The 23,641-nt window shown below is 51.7% G+C and overlaps 1 protein-coding gene across 2 annotated transcripts in view; it reads left to right on the top strand.

The window, feature by feature from the left end:
- Positions 1 to 23,641, top strand: part of F13B (coagulation factor XIII B chain) — a 286,489-nt gene that overhangs the window by 141,211 nt on the left and 121,637 nt on the right. For both annotated transcript variants that reach the window (XM_086955282.1, XM_086955274.1), the window contains one exon: positions 10,404 to 10,598. In XM_086955282.1, the coding sequence (XP_086811408.1) occupies positions 10,404 to 10,598 (195 nt within the window). The remainder of the gene's footprint in view (positions 1 to 10,403; positions 10,599 to 23,641) is intronic.

Raw genomic sequence — 23,641 nt, 5'->3', positions numbered from 1 at the left:
TATTCTCACTCCCCTCTAGGATAGCGGCAGGATACTCCTAGTGGAGTGACAGTCACGCTCTATAAGTAGCAAATTACATTACATTACATGTATGTATTCATGACTATTGCAAGATGGCAAAACTGTACTATCCTTTTATATTCACTGGACTGCTGATCATATATCTCTGCTACGGTCTAACGGTTGTTGAAGCAGATCTATTTTACACTAGAAGAACAAGTGTGCAATAAATACTTATTGCAACACTCCTGGCTGTTTCTTCTGTGTAACTCTCTGAGACAGAATAAGCACGAGTGACTGAGCGAAAGGTTGTTCATTGTTTCTAGAATTCTGAGGTATCAGTATTGACATGTTCTGAGGTTGCCAGAAGCTATTCTCTCCCCAAAAGAGGAGGTTCTAGTGGGACTATGAGCTAGCTAGTGCAAACAGGTTAACATACGCAGTGGGGGTGCCCAAAGTTAGTCTACCACCAATCCTCCAGTTTATGTTATCTAAAAGCGCAGGTCCTGCATGGCTAATATAGGAACTATATGACAGATCTTTTATTAACGACTGCTGTTAAAACAATCACGTCAAACTGGAAAGGCACACACAAACGATAATTTATGGACTGGCTTAACTGGGTGTCATGCATTAGGAGTGGAGAAAACATTGCTCTCCAGCATTCCTCATTGAAACCCCAACCCAGATCTATCTGGATGTCTATAATGCTTACTTTAATACTACTAAGCCTCCCTGAACCTCTGGCGTACTACCTTGCATCTCACATGTGTAGATCTCTATTTGCAGCATTGTACTAGAGACATGAAAGTAGGAGCCTGATATCAGACCTTCCATTTTCATTCCTCATCTATCTATTTACCCTCTTCTCACTTGGTTTTCCGAGTACCTTTTTAATATGGTTAATTTATACCAACAGTACGTATAAAATGGCCTATGTACATGCCTGCTATAATGATTTTCCACCCATACAATGTCCTACGAATAATTAAATTTGACATTCTACTTCAACTGTAACTTCCTTTTTTTTAATTTGTCATCGCCACCTGCTATGGTTGTTTTTTTCCTTTCCATCAGTATTTATTCCTTCATAGTTTTTGTATTGACAATCAATAAAGGTTATTTAAAATAATCTAGATAAGCCCCCCCACACCTGGGGATACTGGCCCATAAATGTATTCAGTCATGGCACACTTTTAGGCAGTAATAAATGCATTTATTCCTGTTAGGTATCCTTCTGTGGAGCCCTAATAGACATATATGAAGCCAGTTTTGGCTGTAAACACAACACCAATATAATTATTTGTCAAATCACATCCCTTTTCTAACTCTTCTCATGTCAGTCCAACTTTCTTGTCATCCTATACAGGTGAATTTTAGGGCTACAACACAAATTGGGAAATTAAGTGATATAATGGAGCGCTATTTGGGTGTTGTTTGCACTGTTTGTATATCTTTCGATTATCAATTAAACTATTGAAATAGTGTATTTTCTCCAAAAATAGATGATTAATTAGGCCTCTGGCTACGTAACAGAGGATGTGGGAGCAAATCTTGTGCACATTCAAACCCTGGGGCCTCATTACAAGTTGCAAGTTAATTCCTATGGGGTTAGTAACTCTTGTTACCAGTCCCATCAGCATGACAAAATCTGAAGTACCTTGCTCCAAGAGGTTTTATCCGTTGCAAAGTATCTTGATTAAACTCGAAAAAAGTAGTGTACACTTTGATATGTGACACTTACGAAGTGAAGTTACGTTTCTGACCTGGTCCTACATCAGACGCCAAGTCTCTCTTCCCGTCAACGACAAAGTTTGAAAACCGCGCGGTTTAGAAGACCTTAAACTTTTGAAAGATACTTTGTACTGGCCACTGGGATAACTTAATATCCTTTGTCTACATAACGTAGTTTCTTCGGAAATGTTGGATACTTCATTCTTTTTTGAATAGTTCATAGTTTTGCCATCAATTTACGGACTCAGCACTACTAGACTAGTGAATTCTGAGCATTTGCCCTGAGGAAGCCCAACCTGGGTGTTGGACAGGCCACATGAAGGGCCGCTCTCCCCCGGCCCAACCAGGCCCGAGCCCGGTCACACACCACCATTGCACGTCCTCCGTCCCCTCAGGGACCCCTGCCCTCGAGCATGTCGACCTCGTGGGTCCGATCCACTGCCGGCCCACGTGCCCATCCTGGGGCGCCATCTTGGACACTCCACCACGAGGCCGCCTGGCCCCCGATCGACCTCAACCCTGGGCCTGGCCCGGCCTCAGACATCCCGGCACCACCATCCACCCAGGAGGTGAGCGGGCTACTTGGCAAGTCAATGGGAGAAAGAGGTGTCAATGGCTCTCCCCCGCCAAGTGCCGCTCGCCCATCACCTCCCCGGGCGCTGGCTCCACCCCCCTGCTGGGTGTCTGGACTCCCTCATCCCGGACCTCCCGACCTCCAAGTGCGAGGGTCCGGACATCAAAGCACTCCAGCCCTATAACTGGGGCAGCTCCAGAGCAGGAAGGCAGTTGTATCTTGGAGTCGAGAGACGCAAAGAGGAACTCATCCTAGACGGACTACTGGCGCTGCCGTAGCTCTGTCTTGTGCACCATCGTCCTGCCTGCTGGCGCTGCCGCAACCTTCGCAACCTTCATATCCTTCATCGTCGTCGGGACCTGCTGGCGTGGCCGCGGACCGTTTGTAACCGTCATCTTCATCGGGACCTGCTGGCTCCGCCGCGGACCGTCGTTTCCTTCGTCCATCTCGGGACCTGCTGGCTCCGCCGCGGCCCGATCATCTAGAACGCCGAGCTCGAGGATTGAGAGCTATATCCATCTTTTGGTAACAAGACTGTCCCGCTACCCCTTTTCCCAAACCAGAGACCAGAATCGAGGGGACCCCTGAGTCCAGACCTCCTTGTATCATTTCATCGTAACTTAAAGAATTGCCTATAAAGTCTCGTTGAACTTTAACCTTGTGTGGTGTCCGTCTGTGGGGGGGAAGTTACTTGTCTGTACGATCGCTGGAGACGGCTCTCCCCGGAGACCTCTCCCCTTATTCTCGGCCGACCCTCCCGGTCCGTCTAACATTGGTGGCCAGCGGCGCGATCCGAATCACCGCATAAACGTACAGAGAGTAGCTCACCCCACGACGAAATCACAATGACAACTAAAGAAAGCGGATCAACCGAGAAGTTCCAGATGGAGAAATTGGATGAGTACAGCCATCGTGAACTAAAACAATTCTGCATCGAACTAGGTATCGCTACCACCGGACTAAGTACCAAAGACGATTTTAAGCATGCCCTAGAATCTTGGGCAGAAACCGGGGCTGCCGGAACCCCCGATCAAAGCACCGCAGCAAAAACCACCACGGCCCCTGAAGAGCGAAGAACGGGTCTCTCGCAAGACGAGATCCAGGAAAGAGAAAAAACCCGACTACACGAGCTGGAAATGGCCCGACTCAAAATGGACGTTGAACTTAAGTTGGCCGAACAAAAAATCAACTTAGAGCACCTGCGTCTCCGAGAAGAAAGAGAGGAGAAACAGAGACAAAGGGAGCTCGAGGAAAAGAAACTGGCGTACGAACACGAGCGGAACCTAGCTGAGATCAACCTACGCAAGCAGAATAAAGGAGTAGGGGTGCCCGAGCAACCCCACACCCCAGGGGCAACAGAGAAAAAGGTACACATCCCCAAGGATGTCGTTCGAGAATACTTCCGAGAGGACGACATCCAGCAATGGTTTAAGGCCTATGAAATCGCTATGACTGCACACCGGATCGATAGAAGCGATTGGGGAGCCGGTCTATGGGGGAGATTCCTCAATGAGGGCCGCGATGCCCTGCTACAGCTCCCGGACCACCAGATGACCTCCTATGACCATATGAAAGCTGCACTCCTCACCCGCTATGGCCTCACACCCGAGATGTACCGTCAGAGGTTCCGAGACTGCACCCGCATCCCGGGTACAACTTGGGTGGACTATGTAAACTACTTTAGCCGAGCCTTCGAGGGCTGGATCAAAGGAAGCAACGTCACAACCTACGAACAACTGTTCAATCTTATGGTATGGGAGCATCTGTCGAACAATTGCTTCATTGAACTCCGCCAGCACCTCCTCGACAGCAAGTTAACGGATCCCCGGCAGCTCGCAGCCGAAGCTGACCGGTGGGAGATCACCAGAGTGGGCCGGAATGGGTCCTACGAACAGAACCGGAACAACAATGGTCAGCACCGACCCAGAGGAGGAGGAGGGGGCCAAGGACGAGGAAGAGACAACGCCCCGGTCGCCCCCGCTACCAGCACCACACCCCCGGCCAACCGGGGCAGCACCCCGGCGCGACCGGGATACCGAGCCAATGTTACGTGCCATCGATGCCAACGAGTCGGCCACTACGCAAACGACCCAAGCTGCCCCCAGTACCAGAGCCCAAGACCCCGCCAAGTAGCCGCTGCGGCTCTAGGGGAGGAACAGATCACAGAGGAACAAGAGGAATATGAACAAGAGCATCAAGAATGGGAGCCAGCCGCCATGGCTCTAGCATGCTTAGGGGGGAAAGACATGGTCCCGCGGGTCCCCCTACCCGCTAACACCCAGAAGTACAGCCAATGGGTGAGCATCAATGGACGCCGGGCCGAAGCCCTTCGTGACACCGGGGCCAGTGTAACAGCCGTCCGCTGTCACCTGGTGACCCCAGAACAGTATCTACCGAACATTCTCTGCCCTGTACGTTCAGCCGATAACTCAGAAAGTCTGTGTCGGATGGCCTGCGTCCCCTTCGAATGGGGAGGGGTCTCCGGCATGTTAAAGGTAACGGTCCGAGACGATGCCCCTGTGGACTGCCTCTTGGGGAATGACCTGGAAAGCTCCCCCTGGGCAGCCGTAGAACGAAGAGAACACCTGGGGATGTTAGGCGTCCCGGACTGGGCGTGCGTCACCACCCGGTCCATGGCCGCCCGTGCCAACCACCGCCCAGAAGAACCCGAATGGCCGGCGCCACCGCCTCCGGTCGCCCCAGCCGAAGCCACCGACCGTGACGTCCCCCCCGAACCAGCTCAACCTTCCGACCTCGCTAACCTCGACCAGTGGCCTCAAGAGGGGGGGCCCACGCAAGAACAATTTCGCCAAGAACAGAAGACCTGTCCCTCCCTCGAGGGACTCCGCCAGCAAGCGTTCGCCCAAAGCGCAGGGGATACCTCCGGAACTCACTGGGTCTACTGGGACAATGATCTGCTGTACAGTGAGCAAAGAATCGCAGAGCTGGGGGCCAGCCGAGTACTAGTGGTGCCACTCCGTTTTAGAGACTTTCTGCTAAACCTGGCCCACGATGTCCCCCTGGCAGGACACCTGGGTCAAGATAAAACCTACAGTCGCCTAGTGACCCACTTCTTCTGGCCCAAAATGAGGAACGATGTACACCAGCATTGCCGATCTTGCCCCACGTGCCAAGCCAGTGGAAAGAGCGGCCGCAAACTAAAGGCCCCCCTGCAACCTTTTCCCGTGGTCACCACCCCGTTCGAGAGGGTCGGGATAGACATCGTGGGGCCCCTGGACCCGCGCACAAAACAAGGCCATCGATTCATCTTGGTGCTAGTGGACCACGCCACCCGCTACCCTGAGGCTGTTCCCCTGCGGACTGTGACAGCCCCGGTAGTCGGCCGGGCTCTGATGGGGATCTTCTCCCGTGTGGGCTTCCCCCGAGAAGTCGTCAGCGACAGAGGCACGAACTTTATTTCTAAATATATGAAATCCCTCTGGCAACAGTGCGGGGTTACCTACCGATTCACGACCCCCTATCACCCTCAAGGGAACGGACTCGTTGAGCGGTTCAACCGCACGCTAAAAGGGATGATCGGGGGGTTGGAAGAGCCCCTCCGTCGCCAGTGGGATGTGCTGCTGCCGTGCCTCCTCTTCGCCTATCGGGAGGTCCCCCAGAAATCCCTGGGCTTCAGCCCGTTTGAACTGCTATATGGACACCCAGTGCGGGGGCCGCTCAGCCTAGTCAAGGAAGGCTGGGAGATGCCCCCGCTAAAGAACCCTCCAGATGTCTTCCGGTACCTCCTAACCCTCCGCAACCAGACCCGGCGGTTCAGAGAGCTGGCAAAAGCTAACCTAGAGGCCAGTCAAGAGGACATGAAAAAGTGGTATGACCGGAGTGCCTCATCCATTGAATTTGAACCTGGCCAACAGGTATGGGTGATGTCCCCCACCGAGCCATGCGCCCTGCAAGACAAATGGACGGGGCCCTTCAAAGTAGTCGAGCGCAAGGGCCCTGCCACCTATCTCATCGACATGGAATCTTCCCGGAACCCCCTCCGGGTCCTCCACGCTAACAGACTGAAGCCCCACTTTGTGCGTACAGAACTCAGCCTCCTGATGGCCACAGACAATGGGGCTGAAGAAGACTCCGAGCCCCTCCCTGACCTCCTACGGACCCGGGAGCAAGACGGCTCCGTGGATGGGGTCCGACTCTCGGAGGCCCTCACCTGAGAGCAACGCCAGGAGTGTCGAGTCCTCCTGTCACAGTTCGCCAGCCTGTTCTCCCTCACCCCAGGTGTCACTTCCTGGTGTGTGCACGATGTGGACACGGGGGACAGCCCCCCTATCCGCCACCGGGCCTACCGCGTGCCAGATCGGGTACGGGCCTGCATCCAGGAAGAAGTAGCCAAGATGCTCACGCTCGGGGTCATCGAGCCCTCAGACAGCCCCTGGGCCAGCCCTGTAGTACTGGTCCCCAAAGCAGCTGCCCCCGGCACCACACCAGAACTCCGGTTCTGCGTCGACTACCGGGGCTTGAATGCGGTCACCAGAACAGACGCACATCCCATCCCCCGGGCAGATGAACTAATCGACCGCATGGGAGCTGCCCGCTACCTCAGTATCTTCGACCTGACGGCGGGCTACTGGCAAATCGGCCTCACACCCCGGGCGCAAGAACGTTCTGCCTTTTCCACCCCCGATGGCCATTACCATTTCACGGTCATGCCCTTCGGCATGAAGAATGCCCCAGCAACATTCCAACGGCTCGTCAATCAGGTCCTGGCGGGGCTCGAAGGATTCAGCGCCGCCTACCTAGACGACATCGCTGTATACAGCCACCATTGGTCCGAGCACCTCCACCACCTCCGAGCAGTGCTGCAAGCCCTTCAGCGAGCTGGCCTCACGATCAAGGCCAGCAAGTGTCAAATTGGGCAAGGGTCTGTAACCTACCTCGGGCACCAGGTGGGAAGCGGCCTGGTGGCCCCTCTGCAGCTAAAAATTGCCGCCATCCAGTCCTGGCAGCCCCCCATCACCCAGACCGAGGTACGAGCCTTCCTGGGCCTCACGGGCTATTACCGAAGGTTCGTGAAAGACTATGGTACTATAGTGGGGCCCCTCACAGAACTCACGTCAAAAAATCAGCCCAAGAAAGTCAACTGGACCCCAGAGTGTCAAACTGCATTTGAACAATTGAAAGCCGCCATGTGTTCCGCCCCTGTGCTCCAGGCCCCCGACTACAGCCGGGAGTTCGTCGTCCAGACGGATGCCTCCGACCATGGCATTGGGGCAGTCCTGTCTCAAGTGAACACCGAAGGCCTTGATCAACCGGTGGCCTTCATCAGCCGGCGACTCCTACCACGGGAGCAACGCTGGAGCACCATAGAGAGGGAGGCCTTCGCTGTGGTATGGGCCCTCAAGAAGCTCCGGCCCTACCTTTTTGGCACACACTTTCGGGTGCAGACCGACCACCGACCCCTGCAGTGGCTGATGCAGATGCGGGGGGAAAACCCAAAGTTACTACGCTGGTCCATCTCCCTACAAGGTATGGACTTCACAGTTGAACACCGGCCTGGGCCAGATCACGCCAACGCGGATGGCCTGTCCCGGTTCTTCCGCCTCGACGAGGAGAGTCCCCAAGAGGATGGGTAACTCTCCCCGCCTTCAGCTGGGGGGGACGCATGTTGGACAGGCCACATGAAGGGCCGCTCTCCCCCGGCCCAACCAGGCCCGAGCCCGGTCACACACCACCATTGCACGTCCTCCGTCCCCTCAGGGACCCCTGCCCTCGAGCATGTCGACCTCGTGGGTCCGATCCACTGCCGGCCCACGCGCCCATCCTGGGGCGCCATCTTGGACACTCCACCACGAGGCCGCCTGGCCCCCGATCGACCTCAACCCTGGGCCTGGCCCGGCCTCAGACATCCCGGCACCACCATCCACCCAGGAGGTGAGCGGGCTACTTGGCAAGTCAATGGGAGAAAGAGGTGTCGATGGCTCTCCCCCGCCAAGTGCCGCTCGCCCATCACCTCCCCGGGCGCTGGCTCCACCCCCCTGCTGGGTGTCTGGACTCCCTCATCCCGGACCTCCCGACCTCCAAGTGCGAGGGTCCGGACATCAAAGCACTCCAGCCCTATAACTGGGGCAGCTCCAGAGCAGGAAGGCAGTTGTATCTTGGAGTCGAGAGACGCAAAGAGGAACTCATCCTAGACGGACTACTGGCGCTGCCGTAGCTCTGTCTTGTGCACCATCGTCCTGCCTGCTGGCGCTGCCGCAACCTTCGCAACCTTCATATCCTTCATCGTCGTCGGGACCTGCTGGCGTGGCCGCGGACCGTTTGTAACCGTCATCTTCATCGGGACCTGCTGGCTCCGCCGCGGACCGTCGTTTCCTTCGTCCATCTCGGGACCTGCTGGCTCCGCCGCGGCCCGATCATCTAGAACGCCGAGCTCGAGGATTGAGAGCTATATCCATCTTTTGGTAACAAGACTGTCCCGCTACCCCTTTTCCCAAACCAGAGACCAGAATCGAGGGGACCCCTGAGTCCAGACCTCCTTGTATCATTTCATCGTAACTTAAAGAATTGCCTATAAAGTCTCGTTGAACTTTAACCTTGTGTGGTGTCCGTCTGTGGGGGGGAAGTTACTTGTCTGTACGATCGCTGGAGACGGCTCTCCCCGAAGACCTCTCCCCTTATTCTCGGCCGACCCTCCCGGTCCGTCTAACACTGGGCAAAAAGCGTTGGCTGTTTGGCTGTTTTGTTTGATCATCTTTTATCAAGAAAACTTTCAAGGAATCAATAAAATGATCTGTGCTTATCATTGAAGGACTATCACTTGTCTTATGAATAATCTGTACACATTTCCCTTCCTTTTTTGTTGCCCCTCTATTCTCCTATTGTTTGTATATTCATGGTTCTCTGGCAGTGGACCTAAGAGGTGGGCAGCATTTGCAAAAGTATAGTGTGGGTAGTGCAACTAGTTATTCCTTACTGCCATTTTGCTGTTTTTTTTTTTCATCCGTTGCAAACAAGAAAAATCTCTGGTGTAACAACTGGAAAAAAAGTAGGAATTAAACATTTAACCGATACTAACTTACCAGTTGTGCAGGTAAATCCTTTTTTCGCAAGTCAGGGTCACCCGAGAAATAAGGTCCCACTTGTAGCCGGCTGGTAATCCCTCCAGAGTTACCCTGTTGACCCGTATCGGTAATTAAGTTGGGAATTACCTGTCACATTACTGAATTCTCTGAACGCTGTCAATTTAGATGTTTTGGGGGCAATTTGCTAAGCCATTTGTGAGAATGTGAGGTAGTAATAGATGAGTACTACTTCGAATACTAACAAATGGCTATGCATGTGGCACTAATATGATTCAGAAATATTTTGCTGTGACTTAATCTTGTAGTTACCCTGAATCCAGGAGGAGGTCAGTAAGTATGCTGGTCAGTTATTAAACAATTTGCATTGTAGATATTATTATACAATTGAAACAATTCACCCAGTTATTGTGAACAGATTTCCAGATAAAAATTATGTAAAATGCACCTGTTTCCAAATTAAACAAGAAATCCATTTGCTTCAGAACAAAGCTAGATGTGGTTCCTGTTTCAGCCATTATTGGATGAACTGTAGCCTTTTGAGCAAATGCATGAGTTTAGAACGCATCCCTTCGGAACACCGTCATTAGAACTAATGTGTCTTTAGCAGGAATTCGTTCAGCACGCAAATCTTTTTAACAACTTGCTTAGGTGAATAGTTGAATTTACTATTCCAACTCCAGTCTGAGCAACAGTAGGTAAGGTGTCAGTCTTTAAGTCCAACACCATTCCAACAATGGCTCACGTAAAGCAAGTTGCTGTTACGACACATCTGCTGAAGGAATGCGTGCTTAAGAGTTGTTTGTTATATATGGCGCTGTGAAGGGACAGCCTGATTCTGGCTTGTCCTAAAGGACGTTTCCCCTTTTGAATGGCCTATTTAACATGATCTGCAGAGACAGTGACTTGTTCTAGCTAATCATGCAGCCATAGAAGCTGACTTCTGAGTAGTGCCTTTACAAAGAACCTTATGCGTGTGATGAGACAGCCTTCCTAAACTTACCATAAAAGAATGTCAAAAACTCGTATTTTGCATGCTTTTTTCTTTATTACAGAACCGTGTAAGGCAGATGCAGATGAAATGAGAAGCAACAGTATCGAACTGCTATGGAATTACGAAGCAAATATACATTCCCTCCACGGTGATATTATAGAGTTTGCATGCATCGAAGGATTTATTCTGGCACAAGGTGAACTCAAGGTCCAGTGTGTCAATGGAACGCTGAAATACCCTCATTGCATCAAAAAAGGTAATACGCCACATACTTTTATAAAAGCGTCTCAACCTTCGAGTGCAGTTTTAAATACATTTAAATGGAACATATGTATGTGCTGTGCTTTTTAGGTCTTCGCCTGATCCAGCGCATGCGCTGCCCTTGGCTGAGACATTTAGCAGCTCTCAGAAATGCTACTTTGCCGGCGATCAGCTTGCTAGAACACCCACAACAGCGTGCACGCATGCGTGTTATAGGACGCTGATCTCTGGCAAAGTAGCACTTGCGGTGACGCGCGTGTACACCATTCGCGTCACCACTCGCAGGTTTTTTTTATCGCTTTTTTTTTGTTCTTTGCGGCCCGGCCGTGCGGCCAATGCTTGTTTAATATAGCATTTCATAATATCTGCCTGTCACTGAGCGCTCTAAATAAAATGTTACTTTTATCCACTTTACTAATTGCTACACGACATTCATCTCACCTCTGACCACGTGTACGTGTACCAAGCAATATATTCGCTTGGCATCCAGCTGGTTACGGATTCTTAGTTGTGTAATTAGGATGTGCCTTCTCACATTCCATGTTTTGAATAAAGTTTCCTTTTCCTTGTAGATGTGAGGGCCAGAGAGTGATAAGAAAATGGAAAGCAGCTTTAACTTTAATCACCCACATAAATGGCCTAAAATGTATTTTTGCTTGATGATGCCGCCTTGGGTTTTGGGAAGTAGCTGCCATAAAGCACCGGATGGGCCATTTAAAGGGATGGATCACGTATGTTGCATGAAGGGTGCGCTTTATGTATCTGCATTAACTTGCACTAACCTACTAGTTAGGGTCTATTAATAAGATGCAACATAATGCGGCAGTCAGTGCTAATTTGTGGTAGCAGAAACACATTGTTCTAATTTTGCATACTGTAGTATGCAAATAGCATTGATTTCACTGCCAGCACATAGCAGAGATCGCTAAATAAGGAGCACATTATTACATCCTTACATAAAATGGTGCTAAATATCACATGACTGCAAATTAGTACAGACAAAGGGTCACAACACAACGGAAGTTAGTGTAATTCATCCCATTAAGTAGTGTAATCATTCTGCTGCTATAGTCGGGGGTTTCTGCAATGGAGACCGGTCTCTCCACATACAGGAATTACAGTCACCTTGCTCTAGCCTCACAATGTCTTTGTACCTCAACTTCAGAAATAAAATGTTAGTATTGTCAAAAGCAGATGACTGCCTCAGTAAACATTCACCAGCAACAAATATGTATTACAGAAACCAGCTTCAGAGACTGCACTAATGACATAGGCAGATGTATCAAACGTTTTTTTGTCACCAACGCTGCGATTGGCAAAATAGCAGCGTTTGCGACAAAAAAATCAGAAAATGCAATGTATTATTGAAATTGCATCGCAAAATTAAGGAATCGCAAAATTTGCGATTCCTTAACTTTGCGTCAGCATTTAAGGAAACGCAAATTGCGATTCCTTAAATGCTATGTATGAAGCACCCAAGTTCTGCGATTTCTAATTAAGAAATCGCAAATTACCACCAACTTGAGGATGGTGGTAATTTGCGATTTCTTTCACAAATGCACTTTTTGCCATTTGTGAAGGCGCCATGTGGCGCATATACATGCCCTTAGGGCATGTATGCGCACCATATGCGCACACATGTAAATTTTACGGGTGCATCAGGGTGTCCTTATGACACCCTTGCACCCTTGAAATTATTCTCAATGTGCGATTCTCAAAATGCAAATCGCTAATTTAGAATAACTTCACATTCATTCCTATGGGCCTCCTGGCCCATAGAAATGAATGGGAAATTATTCCTTAATTGTGATTAGCAATTTGCTAATCACACTTAAGGAATTTAAAAAAATCACTATTTGAGAATCGCAAATAGGTATTTTGATACATCTGCCTCTAGGTGATGTTTCTTAATTAGCACTATTAATAGTAATCCTATTAATTAATTAATTAGAAGCGGTCACTGGACTGCCCCAGCTTTTGGCAATCTTTCAGTTAAGAAAACTCGCTTGTGTAGAAGACATTTATGAATTTTGGTGGCCTTCTTTTGGAACAACCTCCTCGTCATCCGTAAACTCATCTTAAATACCCCTTAAAGACACAGCTGTTTTCATAACTGTGGACTAATTTCTTAGGGACGTGATGCCTTCTGATGATCGAGCACTCTGTAACAAATATAACAAGCATTAGAAATGCAATAGGTCTCGGATTTATTTGAGTTAGAGGTAATGGCATTGTAAATTTGTAAATGGCAATGTCTTTTATCCATGTGTTATGGAGTGTATGCATGTGGTGTGTAGTAGAAATATGTGGGTTGGATTGGAATTGTATCAATGGTGGCATGCTGCACTTTAGATGAATATGTTTAAAAGTGAAGTGCACCATACTGCGATTGCTACAATAGTTTATTGTGGATGCGTTAACAATTGATGTGTGCACTGATGGCTGTTGCTGTGTGTGCCTGTAGAAATTGTTCACTGATGACTGCTGGTGTGTGTGCTTGGTGGAAGTGTGCACTGCTGGCTGGAGGTGTGTGTGCCTGGTGCCTGGTGGAAGCGTGCACTGACAGCTGGTGGTGTGTGTGCCTGGTAAAAGCGTGCACTGACGGCTGGTGGTGAGTGCGCCTGGTAAAAGCGTGCACTGACAGCTGGTGGTGAGTGCGCCTGGTAAAAGCGTGCACTGACGGCTGGTTTTTGTGTGCCTGGTGAAAGTGTGCACTGATGGCTGGTGGTGTGTGTGTGAGTGGTGAAAGCGTGCACTGACGTTTGGTGTTGTGTGCCTGGTGGAAGCCTGCACTGATGCCTGGTGGTGTTTGTGCCCGGTGAAAGCATGCACTGATCGCGGGTGGTGTGTGTATGGATGGTGAAAGCGTGCACTGATGGCTGGTGGTGTTTGTGTCTGGTGAAAGCATGCACTGATGGCTGGTGGTGTGTGGTTGTGTGTGTGGTTGTATGTGTGGTGGTGAGTCTGTAGTGGTGAGTGTGTGGTGGTGAGTGTGTGGTGGTGAGTGTGTGGTGGTGAGTGGTGGTAAGTGTGTGGTGTGTGTGGTGTGGTGTGTGTGGTGTGTGTGTCGTGTGTGTGTGTGTGTGGTGTGTGTGTGTGGTGTGTGTGTGGTCTTGTGTGTGTGGTCTTATGTATGTGTGTGTGGTGGACTTAGTTCGAGTGTTCGTATCCTGCACACTCACACATTGCTCACCCTGCACACTCACACACTGTTCACCCTGCACACTCACACACTGTTCACCCTGCACACTCACACACTGTTCACCCTGCACTGTTCACCCTGCACACTCACACACTGTTCACCCTGCACACTCACACACCGTTCACCCTGTACACTCACACACTGTTCACTCTGCAGTCACACTCACGCACTGTTCACTCTGCAGTCACACTCACTCTGCAGTCACTCTGCAGTCACTGTCACTCTGCAGTCACACTGCAGTCACACTCACTCTGCTGTCACTCTGCAGTCACACTCACTCTGCAGTCACTCTCCAGTCACACTCACTCTGCAGTCACACTCACTCTGCAGTCACTCTGCAGTCACACTCACTCAATTCAATAATCTTTATTTCGTTGCAATTGCATCATAAAAGATATACAAAAACGCAATATGTATAATATACATGTAAAAAAGAAGGAAAAAGAAAAAGAATACATAATGCACATAATTATACATGGCCACAATATCATCACAATTTTACAGAATATATAATTCATGATTCATAAAGTGCTGGTGCATTACCAAATATAATCCCTAACCTTCTCAGTTGAATCACGAGAGTGAGCTTTAAACAATCATCAATAAATATAGTTAAAAAGAAGTTTAAAATATTTACAAAGTTAAAAAAGCATTAAATTGATATATAACAGCCAGACACTTAAAATGCCAGTGATGACTTTTGCCTAATGAATTTTACTGCCAAAAGGAATCTACTGACACCAAACACTATTACTTGACTAGTGTCCGTAAGTAATATTCTTCCTGCTTCCTTATAAGAAGTTGTTCCAATATTACGGCACAATGGCACTATCCATTTTTTTCTAGTTTCAGCATAGCTTGGACAGAAAAACAAGATATGAAAAATGTCTTCTCTTAAATTACTTGTACATAAGGTGCATTTGTCATTACTGGTTTTCCCCCATTTGGACTCGGTTTCCCGAGTTCTTAGTATACCATACCTATACTTTATATACAAGGTTTTAGCTAAAGGTGGTTGAATCTCATCAAGAAACATTTCAAACTGGGCTACATTTTTCACCAATAAAAATTTTTCGGTTAAGGGGCCATGTGCTCCAACATATACAGCATCATGGCTCACTAGAGCCCAAAAGGAGAGTTTAACTATCTTCTTTGATGACACAGTCAATAGTTCGGGTTGAGTCCAAAAATGGGATAAACCCAGTTTTGTTAACCAGCTCTTAACATGTTTAAACCAAAAAATCTTATTACACGTGTCCAGTTCCTGAACTTCAACCAACCCTTTTTTATATTCAGACAGCTCTGGGGTAATCCACAACCTGACCCATAACAATAATGGTCTTAATATAGCATGTAGGTCAGTGCGTCGTATATTCATATCAAGGAGTAGGGGTAGTAAAGGAGTACTACTAGGAACCTTTAATAGTCCCCTTAAAAACCTGTTTTCCATGATTTCAAAAGTCTTTCTGCATACGGGTCCCCAGAGTTCTGCCCCATAAACAACCGCCGACTGAACCTTGCATTTAAACAATTCTAACGCTGGGGTGACTGCTTTATTGGTACAGTTATTGTGTCTTTTCAGTATTGGTAGACAATCACACTCACTCTGCATTCACTCTGCAGTCACACTCACTCTGTGGTCACTCTGCAGTCACAATCACTCTGCAGTCACTTTGCACTCACACTCACTCTGCACTCACTCTGCACTCACACTCACTCTGCAGTCACTCTGCACTCGCACTCACTCTGCAGTCACTCTGAACTCGCACACACTCTGCACTCACTCTGCACCTGCACTCACTCTGCACTCACACTCACTCTGCACTCACACTCACTCTGCACCTGCACTCACTCTCTCTGCACTCACTCTGCACCTGCACTCACTCTGTACTCTCCACTCACTCTCTCTGCACTCACTCTGCACTCACTCTGTACTCTCCACTCACTCTCTCTGTACTCACTCTACACTCACTCTGTACTCTGCACTCACTTTCTCTGCACTCACTCTGTACTCTGCACTAACTCTCTCTGCACTCTGCACCTGCACTCACTCTGCTCTTACTCGGCACTCACTCACTGTGCACCTGCACTCAACAGCACTCTGCACTCTGCACTCAACAGCACTCTGCCCTTAACAGCACTCTGCCCTCAAAAGCACTCTGCACTCAACAGCACACAGCACTCTGCCCTCACCAGCACACATCAGTCTGCACTCAACAGCACACAGCACTCTGCACTCAACAGCACTCTGCACTCAACAATACTCTGCACTCAACAGCACTATGCCCTCAACAGCACTCTGCACTCAGCCCTTAACAGCACTCTGCCATCAACAGCACTCTGCACTCAGCTCTCAACAACACTCTGCCCTCAACAGCACAGAACACTCTGCCCTCAACAGCACACAGCACTCTGCCCTCACCAGCACACATACACAGCACTCTGCACTCAACAGCACACAGCACTCTGCACTCAACAGCACACAGCACTCTGCACTCAACAGCACACAGCACTCTGCCCTCAATAGCACTCTGCATTCTGCCCTCAACAGCACTCTGCACTCTGCCCTCAACAGCACTCTGCCCTCAACAGCACTCTGCCCTCAACAGCACACAGCACTCTGCACTCAACAGCACACAGCACTCTGCACTCAACAGCACAGAGCACTCTGCACTCAACAGCACACGGCACTCAACAGCAATCTGCCCTCAACAGCACTCTGCCCTCAACAGCACTTTGCACTCAACAGCACTCTGCACTCAACAGCACACAGCACACAGTACTCTGCACTCAACAGCACACAGCACTCGGCACTCAACAGCACACAGCACTCTGCACTCAACAGCACTCTGCCCTCAACAGCACTCTGCCCTTAACAGCACTCTGCCCTCAACAGCACTCTGCCCTCAACAGCACTCTGCCCTCAACAGCATTCTGCACTCAACAGCACTCTGCCCTCAACAGCACTCTGCCCTCAACAGCACGCTGCCCTCAACAGCACACATCACTCTGCCCTCAACAGCACACAGCACTCTGCCCTCACCAGCACACAGCACTCTGCACTCACCAGAACACAGCACTCTGCACTCAACAGCACACAGCACTCTGCACTCAACAGCACTCTGCACACTGCCCTCAACAGCACTCTGCACTCTGCCCTCAACAGCACTCTGCCCTCAACAGCACTCTGCCCTCAACAGCACTCTGCCCTCAACAGCACACAGCACTCTGCACTCAACAGCACACAACACTCTGCACTCAACATCACACAGCACTCTGCCCTCAACAGCACTCTGCCCTCAACAGCACTCTGCCCTCAACAGCACTCTGCCCTCAACAGCACACAGCACTCTGCACTCAACAGCACACAGCACTCTGCACTCAACAGCACTCTGCACTCAACAGCACTCTGCCCTCAACAGCACTTTGCACTCAACAGCACTCTGCACTCAACAGCACACAGTACTCTGCACTCAACAGCACACAGCACTCGGCACTCAACAGCACACAGCACTTTGCACTCAACAGCACTCTGCCCTCAACAGCACTCTGCCCTTAACAGCACTCTGCCCTCAACAGCACTCTGCCCTCAACAGCACTCTTCCCTCAACAGCATTCTGCACTCAACAGCACTCTGCACTCTGCCCTCAACAGCACTCTGCCCTCAACAGCAATATGCCCTCAACAGCACTCTGCACTCAACAGCACACAGCACTCTGCACTCAGCAGCACACAGCACTCTGCACTCAACAGCACACAGCACACAGCACTCTGCACTCAACAGCACACAACACACAGCACTCTGCACACAACAGCACACATCACTCTGCACTCACAGCACAGAGCACTCTGAACTCAACAGCACACATCACTCTGCACTCAATAGCACACAGCACTCTGCACTAAACAGCACACAGCACACAGCACTCTGCACTCAACAGGACACATCACTCTGCACTCAACAGCACACAGCACTCTGCACTCAACAGCACACAGCACTCTGCACTCAACAGCACTCTGCACTCAACAGCACACCACACTCAACAGCACACAGCACTCAACAGCACACATCACTCTGCACTCAACATCACACAGCACTCTGCACTCAACAGCACACAGCACCCTGCACTCAACAGCACACAGCATTCTGCACTCAACAGCACTCTGCACTCAACAGCACTCTGCACTCAACAGCACACAGCACACAGTACTCTGCACTCAACAGCACACAGCACTCGGCACTCAACAGCACACAGCACTCTGCACTCAACAGCACTCTGCCCTCAACAGCACTCTGTCCTTAACAGCACTCTGCCCTCAACAGCACTCTGCCCTCAACAGCACTCTGCCCTCAACAGCATTCTGCACTCAACAGCACTCTGCACTCTGCCCTCAACAGCACTCTGCCCTCAACCGCACGCTGCCCTCAACAGCACACATCACTCTGCCCTCAACAGCACACAGCACTCTGCCCTCACCAGCACACAGCACTCTGCACTCACCAGCACACAGCACTCTGCACTCAACAGCACACAACACTCTGCACTCAACAGCACTCTGCACACTGCCCTCAACAGCACTCTGCACTCTGCCCTCAACAGCACTCTGCCCTCAACAGCACTCTGCCCTCAACAGCACTCGGCACTCAACAGCACACAGCACTTTGCACTCAACAGCACTCTGCCCTCAACAGCACTCTGCCCTTAACAGCACTCTGCCCTCAACAGCACTCTGCCCTCAACAGCACTCTTCCCTCAACAGCATTCTGCACTCAACAGCACTCTGCACTCTGCCCTCAACAGCACTCTGCCCTCAACAGCAATATGCCCTCAACAGCACTCTGCACTCAACAGCACACAGCACTCTGCACTCAGCAGCACACAGCACTCTGCACTCAACAGCACACAGCACACAGCACTCTGCACTCAACAGCACACAACACACAGCACTCCGCACACAACAGCACACATCACTCTGCACTCACAGCACACAGCACTCTGAACTCAACAGCACACATCACTCTGCACTCAATAGCACACAGCACTCTGCACTAAACAGCACACAGCACACAGCACTCTGCACTCAACAGGACACATCACTCTGCACTCAACAGCACACAGCACTCTGAACTCAACAGCACACAGCACTCTGCACTCAACAGCACTCTGCACTCAACAGCACACCACACTCAACAGCACACAGCACTCAACAGCACACATCACTCTGCACTCAACATCACACAGCACTCTGCACTCAACAGCACACAGCACCCTGCACTCAACAGCACACAGCATTCTGCACTCAACAGTACTCTGCACTCAACAGCACTCTGCACTCAACAGCACACAGCACACAGTACTCTGCACTCAACAGCACACAGCACTCGGCACTCAACAGCACACAGCTGTTGGACAGGCCACATGAAGGGCCGCTCTCCCCTGGCTCAACCAGGCCCGAGCCCAGTCACGCAAGTACCACACACCACCATTGCACGTCCTCCGTCCCCTCAGGGACCCCGGCCCTCGAACATGTTAACCTCGTGGGTCCGATCCACTGCCGGCCCACGCGCCCAGCCCGGGCCGCCATCTTGGACACTTCACCACGAGGCCGCCTGGCCCCCGATCGACCTCAACCCTGGGCCTAGCCCGGCCTCAGACATTCCGGCACCACCCTCCACCCAGGAGGTGAGCGGGCTACTTGGCAAGTCAATGGGAGAAAGAGGTGCCGATGGCTCTCCCCCGCCCAGTGCCGCTCGCCCATCGCCTCCCCGAGCGCTGGCTCCACCCCCCTGCTGGGTGTCTGGACTCCCTCATCCCGGACCTCCCGACCTCCAAGTGCGAGGGTCCGGACATCAAAGCACACCAGCCCTATAACTGGGGCAGCTCCAGAGCAGGAAGGCAGTTGTATCTTGGAGTCGAGAGACGTAAAGAGGAACTCATCCTGGACGGACTACTGGCGCTGCCGTAGCTCTGTCCTGTGCACCATCGTCCTGCCTGTTGGCGCTGCCACAGCCGTCGTAACCTTCATCTTTCATCGTCGTCGGGATCTGCTGGCGTGGCCGCGGACCGTTGTAACCGTCATCTTTCACCGGGACCTGCAGGCTCCGCCGCGGACCGTCGTCCTTCCTTCATCCATCTCGGGACCTGCTTGGCTCCTCCACGGCCCGATCATCTAGAACGCCGAGCTCGAGGATTGAGAGCTATTTTGTACTCATTGGTAACTAAGACTGTCCCGCTACCCTTTTCCTCAGCCAGAGATCAGAACCGAGGGGACCCCTGAGTCCAGACCTCCTTGTATCATACCATCGTAACCTAAGAATTGCATATAAAGTCTCGTTAACCTTCAACCTTGTGTGGTGTCCGTCTGTGGGGGGGAAGTTACTTGTCTGTACAGTCGTTGGAGACGGCTCTCCCTGGAGACCTCTCCCCGTAATCTCGGCCGACCCTCCCGGTCCGTCTAACATTGGTGGCCAGCGGCGCGATCCGAATCACCGCATAACGTACAGAGAGTAGCTCACCCCACAACGAACCACAATGTCAACTAAAGAGAGCGGATCAACTGAGAAGTTCCAAATGGAAAAACTAGAGGAGTACAGCCATCGTGAACTAAAGCAGTTCTGCATCGAACTAGGTATCGCTACCACCGGACTAAGCACCAAGGACGATTTTAAGCATGCCCTAGAATCTTGGGCAGAGACCGGGGATGTCGAAGCCCCCGAGCAAAGCACCGCGAAAAATACCAACACGGCCCCGGAGGGGCAAAGAACCAGTCTCTCGCAAGACGAGATCCAAGAAAGAGAAAAAACCCGACTACACGAACTAGAAATGGCCCGACTCAAGATGGACGTAGAACTCAAGTTGGCCGAACAAAAAATAAACTTAGAGCACCTACGTCTCCGAGAGGAAAGAGAAGAGAAACAGAGGCAAAGGGAGCTCGAGGAAAAGAAACTAGCGTACGAGCACGAACGGAACCTAGCCGAGATCAACCTGCGCAAGCAGAATAAAGAGTTAGGGGTGCCCGACAGACCACGCACCCCAGGGACCACGGAGAAAGTACACATCCCCAAGGATGTTGTCCGAGAATATTTTCGAGAAGACGACATCCAGCAATGGTTTAAGGCCTATGAAATCGCGATGACTGCGCACCGGATCGATAGAAACGATTGGGGAGCCGGCCTATGGGGCAAATTCCTCAATGAGGGTCGCGATACCCTGTTACAGCTCCCAGACCACCAGATGACCTCCTACGACCATATGAAAGCGGCCCTCCTCACCCGCTATGGCCTCACGCCCGAGATGTACCGTCAGAGGTTCCGAGACTGCACACGCATCCCGGGTACAACTTGGGTGGACTATGTAACGTACTTTAGCCGAGCCTTCGAAGGCTGGATCAGAGGGAACAACGTCACGACCTACGAGCAGCTGTTCAATCTGATGGTATGGGAGCATCTGTCCAACAATTGCTTCATTGAACTACGCCAACACCTCCTCGACAGCAAGTTAACCGATCCCCGGCAGCTCGCAGCCGAAGCTGACCGGTGGGAGATCACCAGAGTGGGCCGGAATGGGTCCTACGAGCAGAACAGGAACAACAATGGTCACCACCGACCCAGAGGAGGAGGAGGGGGCCAAGGACGAGGAAGAGACAACACTCCGGCCGCCCCCGCTACCAGCACCACCCCCCCGGCCAACCGGGGCAGCACCCCGGCGCGACCGGGGTACAGAGCCAATGTTACATGTCACCGATGCCAACGAGTCGGCCACTATGCAAACGACCCAAGCTGCCCGCAGTATCAGAGTCCAAAACCCCGCCATGTGGCCGCCGCGGCACTAGGGGAAGAACAGATCTCCGAGGAACAAGAAGCAGACGAGCAAGAGTATCAAGAGTGGGAGCCAGCCGCCATGACTCTCGCGTGCTTAGGGGGAAGAGACATGGTCCCGCGGGTCCCCCTACCCGCTAACACCCAGAAGTACAGTCAATGGGTGAGCATCAATGGACAACGGGCCGAAGCCCTTCGGGACACCGGGGCCAGTGTGACAGCCGTCCGCTGTCATCTGGTGACCCCAGAACAATATCTACCGAACATTCTCTGCCCTGTGCGATCAGCCGACAACTCGGAAAGTCTGTGTCGGATGGCCTGCGTCCCCTTTGAGTGGGGAGGGGTCTCCGGCATGTTGAAAGTGACGGTCCGAGACGACGCCCCCGTGGACTGCCTCCTCGGAAATGACCTGGAAAGCTCCCCGTGGGCCGCCGTGGAGCGAAAAGAACACTTAGGGATGTTGGGCGTCCCGGACTGGGCGTGCGTCACCACCCGGTCCATGGCCGCCCGTGCCAACCATCACCCGGAAGAACCAGAATGGCCGGCGCCACCGCCTCCGGTCGCCCCAGCCGAGACCCCCGACCATGACATCCCCCTCGAACTTGCTCAACCTTCCGACCTCGCTAACCTTGACCAGTGGGCTCAAGAAGGGGGACCCACACAAGAACAATTTCGTCAGGAACAGAAGACCTGTCCTTCCCTCGAGGGACTCCGACAACAAGCGCTCGCCCAAAGCGCAGGGGATACCTCCGGAACTCATTGGGTCTACTGGGACAATGATCTGTTGTACAGCGAGCAACGAATCGCCGAGCTGGGGGCCAACCGAGTACTAGTAGTGCCCCTCCGCTTTAGAGACTTCCTGCTGAATCTGGCCCACGACGTCCCCCTGGCAGGGCACCTGGGACAGGATAAAACCTACAGCCGCCTAGTGACCCACTTCTTCTGGCCCAAAATGAGAAACGATGTGCACCAGCATTGCCGATCTTGCCCCACGTGCCAAGCCAGTGGAAAGAGCGGCCGCAAACTAAAGGCCCCCCTGCAACCCTTTCCAGTAGTCACGACCCCATTTGAGAGGGTCGGAATAGACATTGTGGGACCCCTGGACCCGCGTACAAGACAAGGCCATCGCTTCATCCTGGTACTAGTGGACCACGCCACCCGCTACCCTGAGGCTATTCCTCTCCGGACCGTGACAGCCCCAGTGGTCGGCCGGGCCCTGATGGGGATCTTCTCCCGTGTGGGGTTCCCCCGAGAAGTCGTCAGCGACAGAGGCACGAACTTTATCTCTAAATACATGAAGTCCCTCTGGCAACAGTGTGGGGTCACCTACCGCTTCACGACCCCCTATCACCCCCAAGGAAACGGACTTGTTGAGCGGTTCAACCGCACGCTAAAAGGGATGATCGGGGGATTGGAAGAGCCCCTCCGTCGCCAGTGGGATGTGCTGCTGCCGTGCCTCCTCTTCGCCTACCGAGAGGTCCCACAGAAATCCCTAGGCTTCAGCCCATTCGAACTGCTATATGGGCACCCAGTGCGGGGGCCGCTCAGCCTGATCAAAGAAGGCTGGGAGATGCCTCCGGCCAAGAGCCCTCCAGATGTCTTCCGGTACCTCCTCACCCTCCGCAACCAGTCCCGGCGGTTCAGAGACCTAGCAAAAGCCAACCTAGAGGCCAGTCAAGAGGACATGAAAAAATGGTATGACCAGAACGCCTCATCCATTGAATTCGAGCCGGGGCAACAGGTATGGGTAATGTCCCCCACGGAGCCCTGCGCTCTCCAAGACAAATGGACGGGACCCTTCAAGGTAATCGAGCGCAAGGGTCCTGCCACCTATCTGATCGATATGGAGTCCTCCCGGAACCCACTCCGAGTCCTCCACACCAACAGACTGAAACCCCACTTTGCACGAACAGAACTCAGCCTGCTGATGGCCACAGACAATGGGGTTGAAGACGACTCCGAGCCTCTCCCTGACCTCCTGCGGACCCAGGAGCAAGACGGCTCCGTGGATGGGGTC

The sequence above is a fragment of the Lissotriton vulgaris genome, chromosome 1_1 (assembly GCF_964263255.1).
Source record: "Lissotriton vulgaris chromosome 1_1, aLisVul1.2, whole genome shotgun sequence".
Classification (NCBI taxonomy): Eukaryota; Metazoa; Chordata; class Amphibia; order Caudata; family Salamandridae; genus Lissotriton; species Lissotriton vulgaris.
Note: the sequence above shows the minus strand (reverse complement) of the source record. Positions and strands in the feature narration are given on the sequence as shown.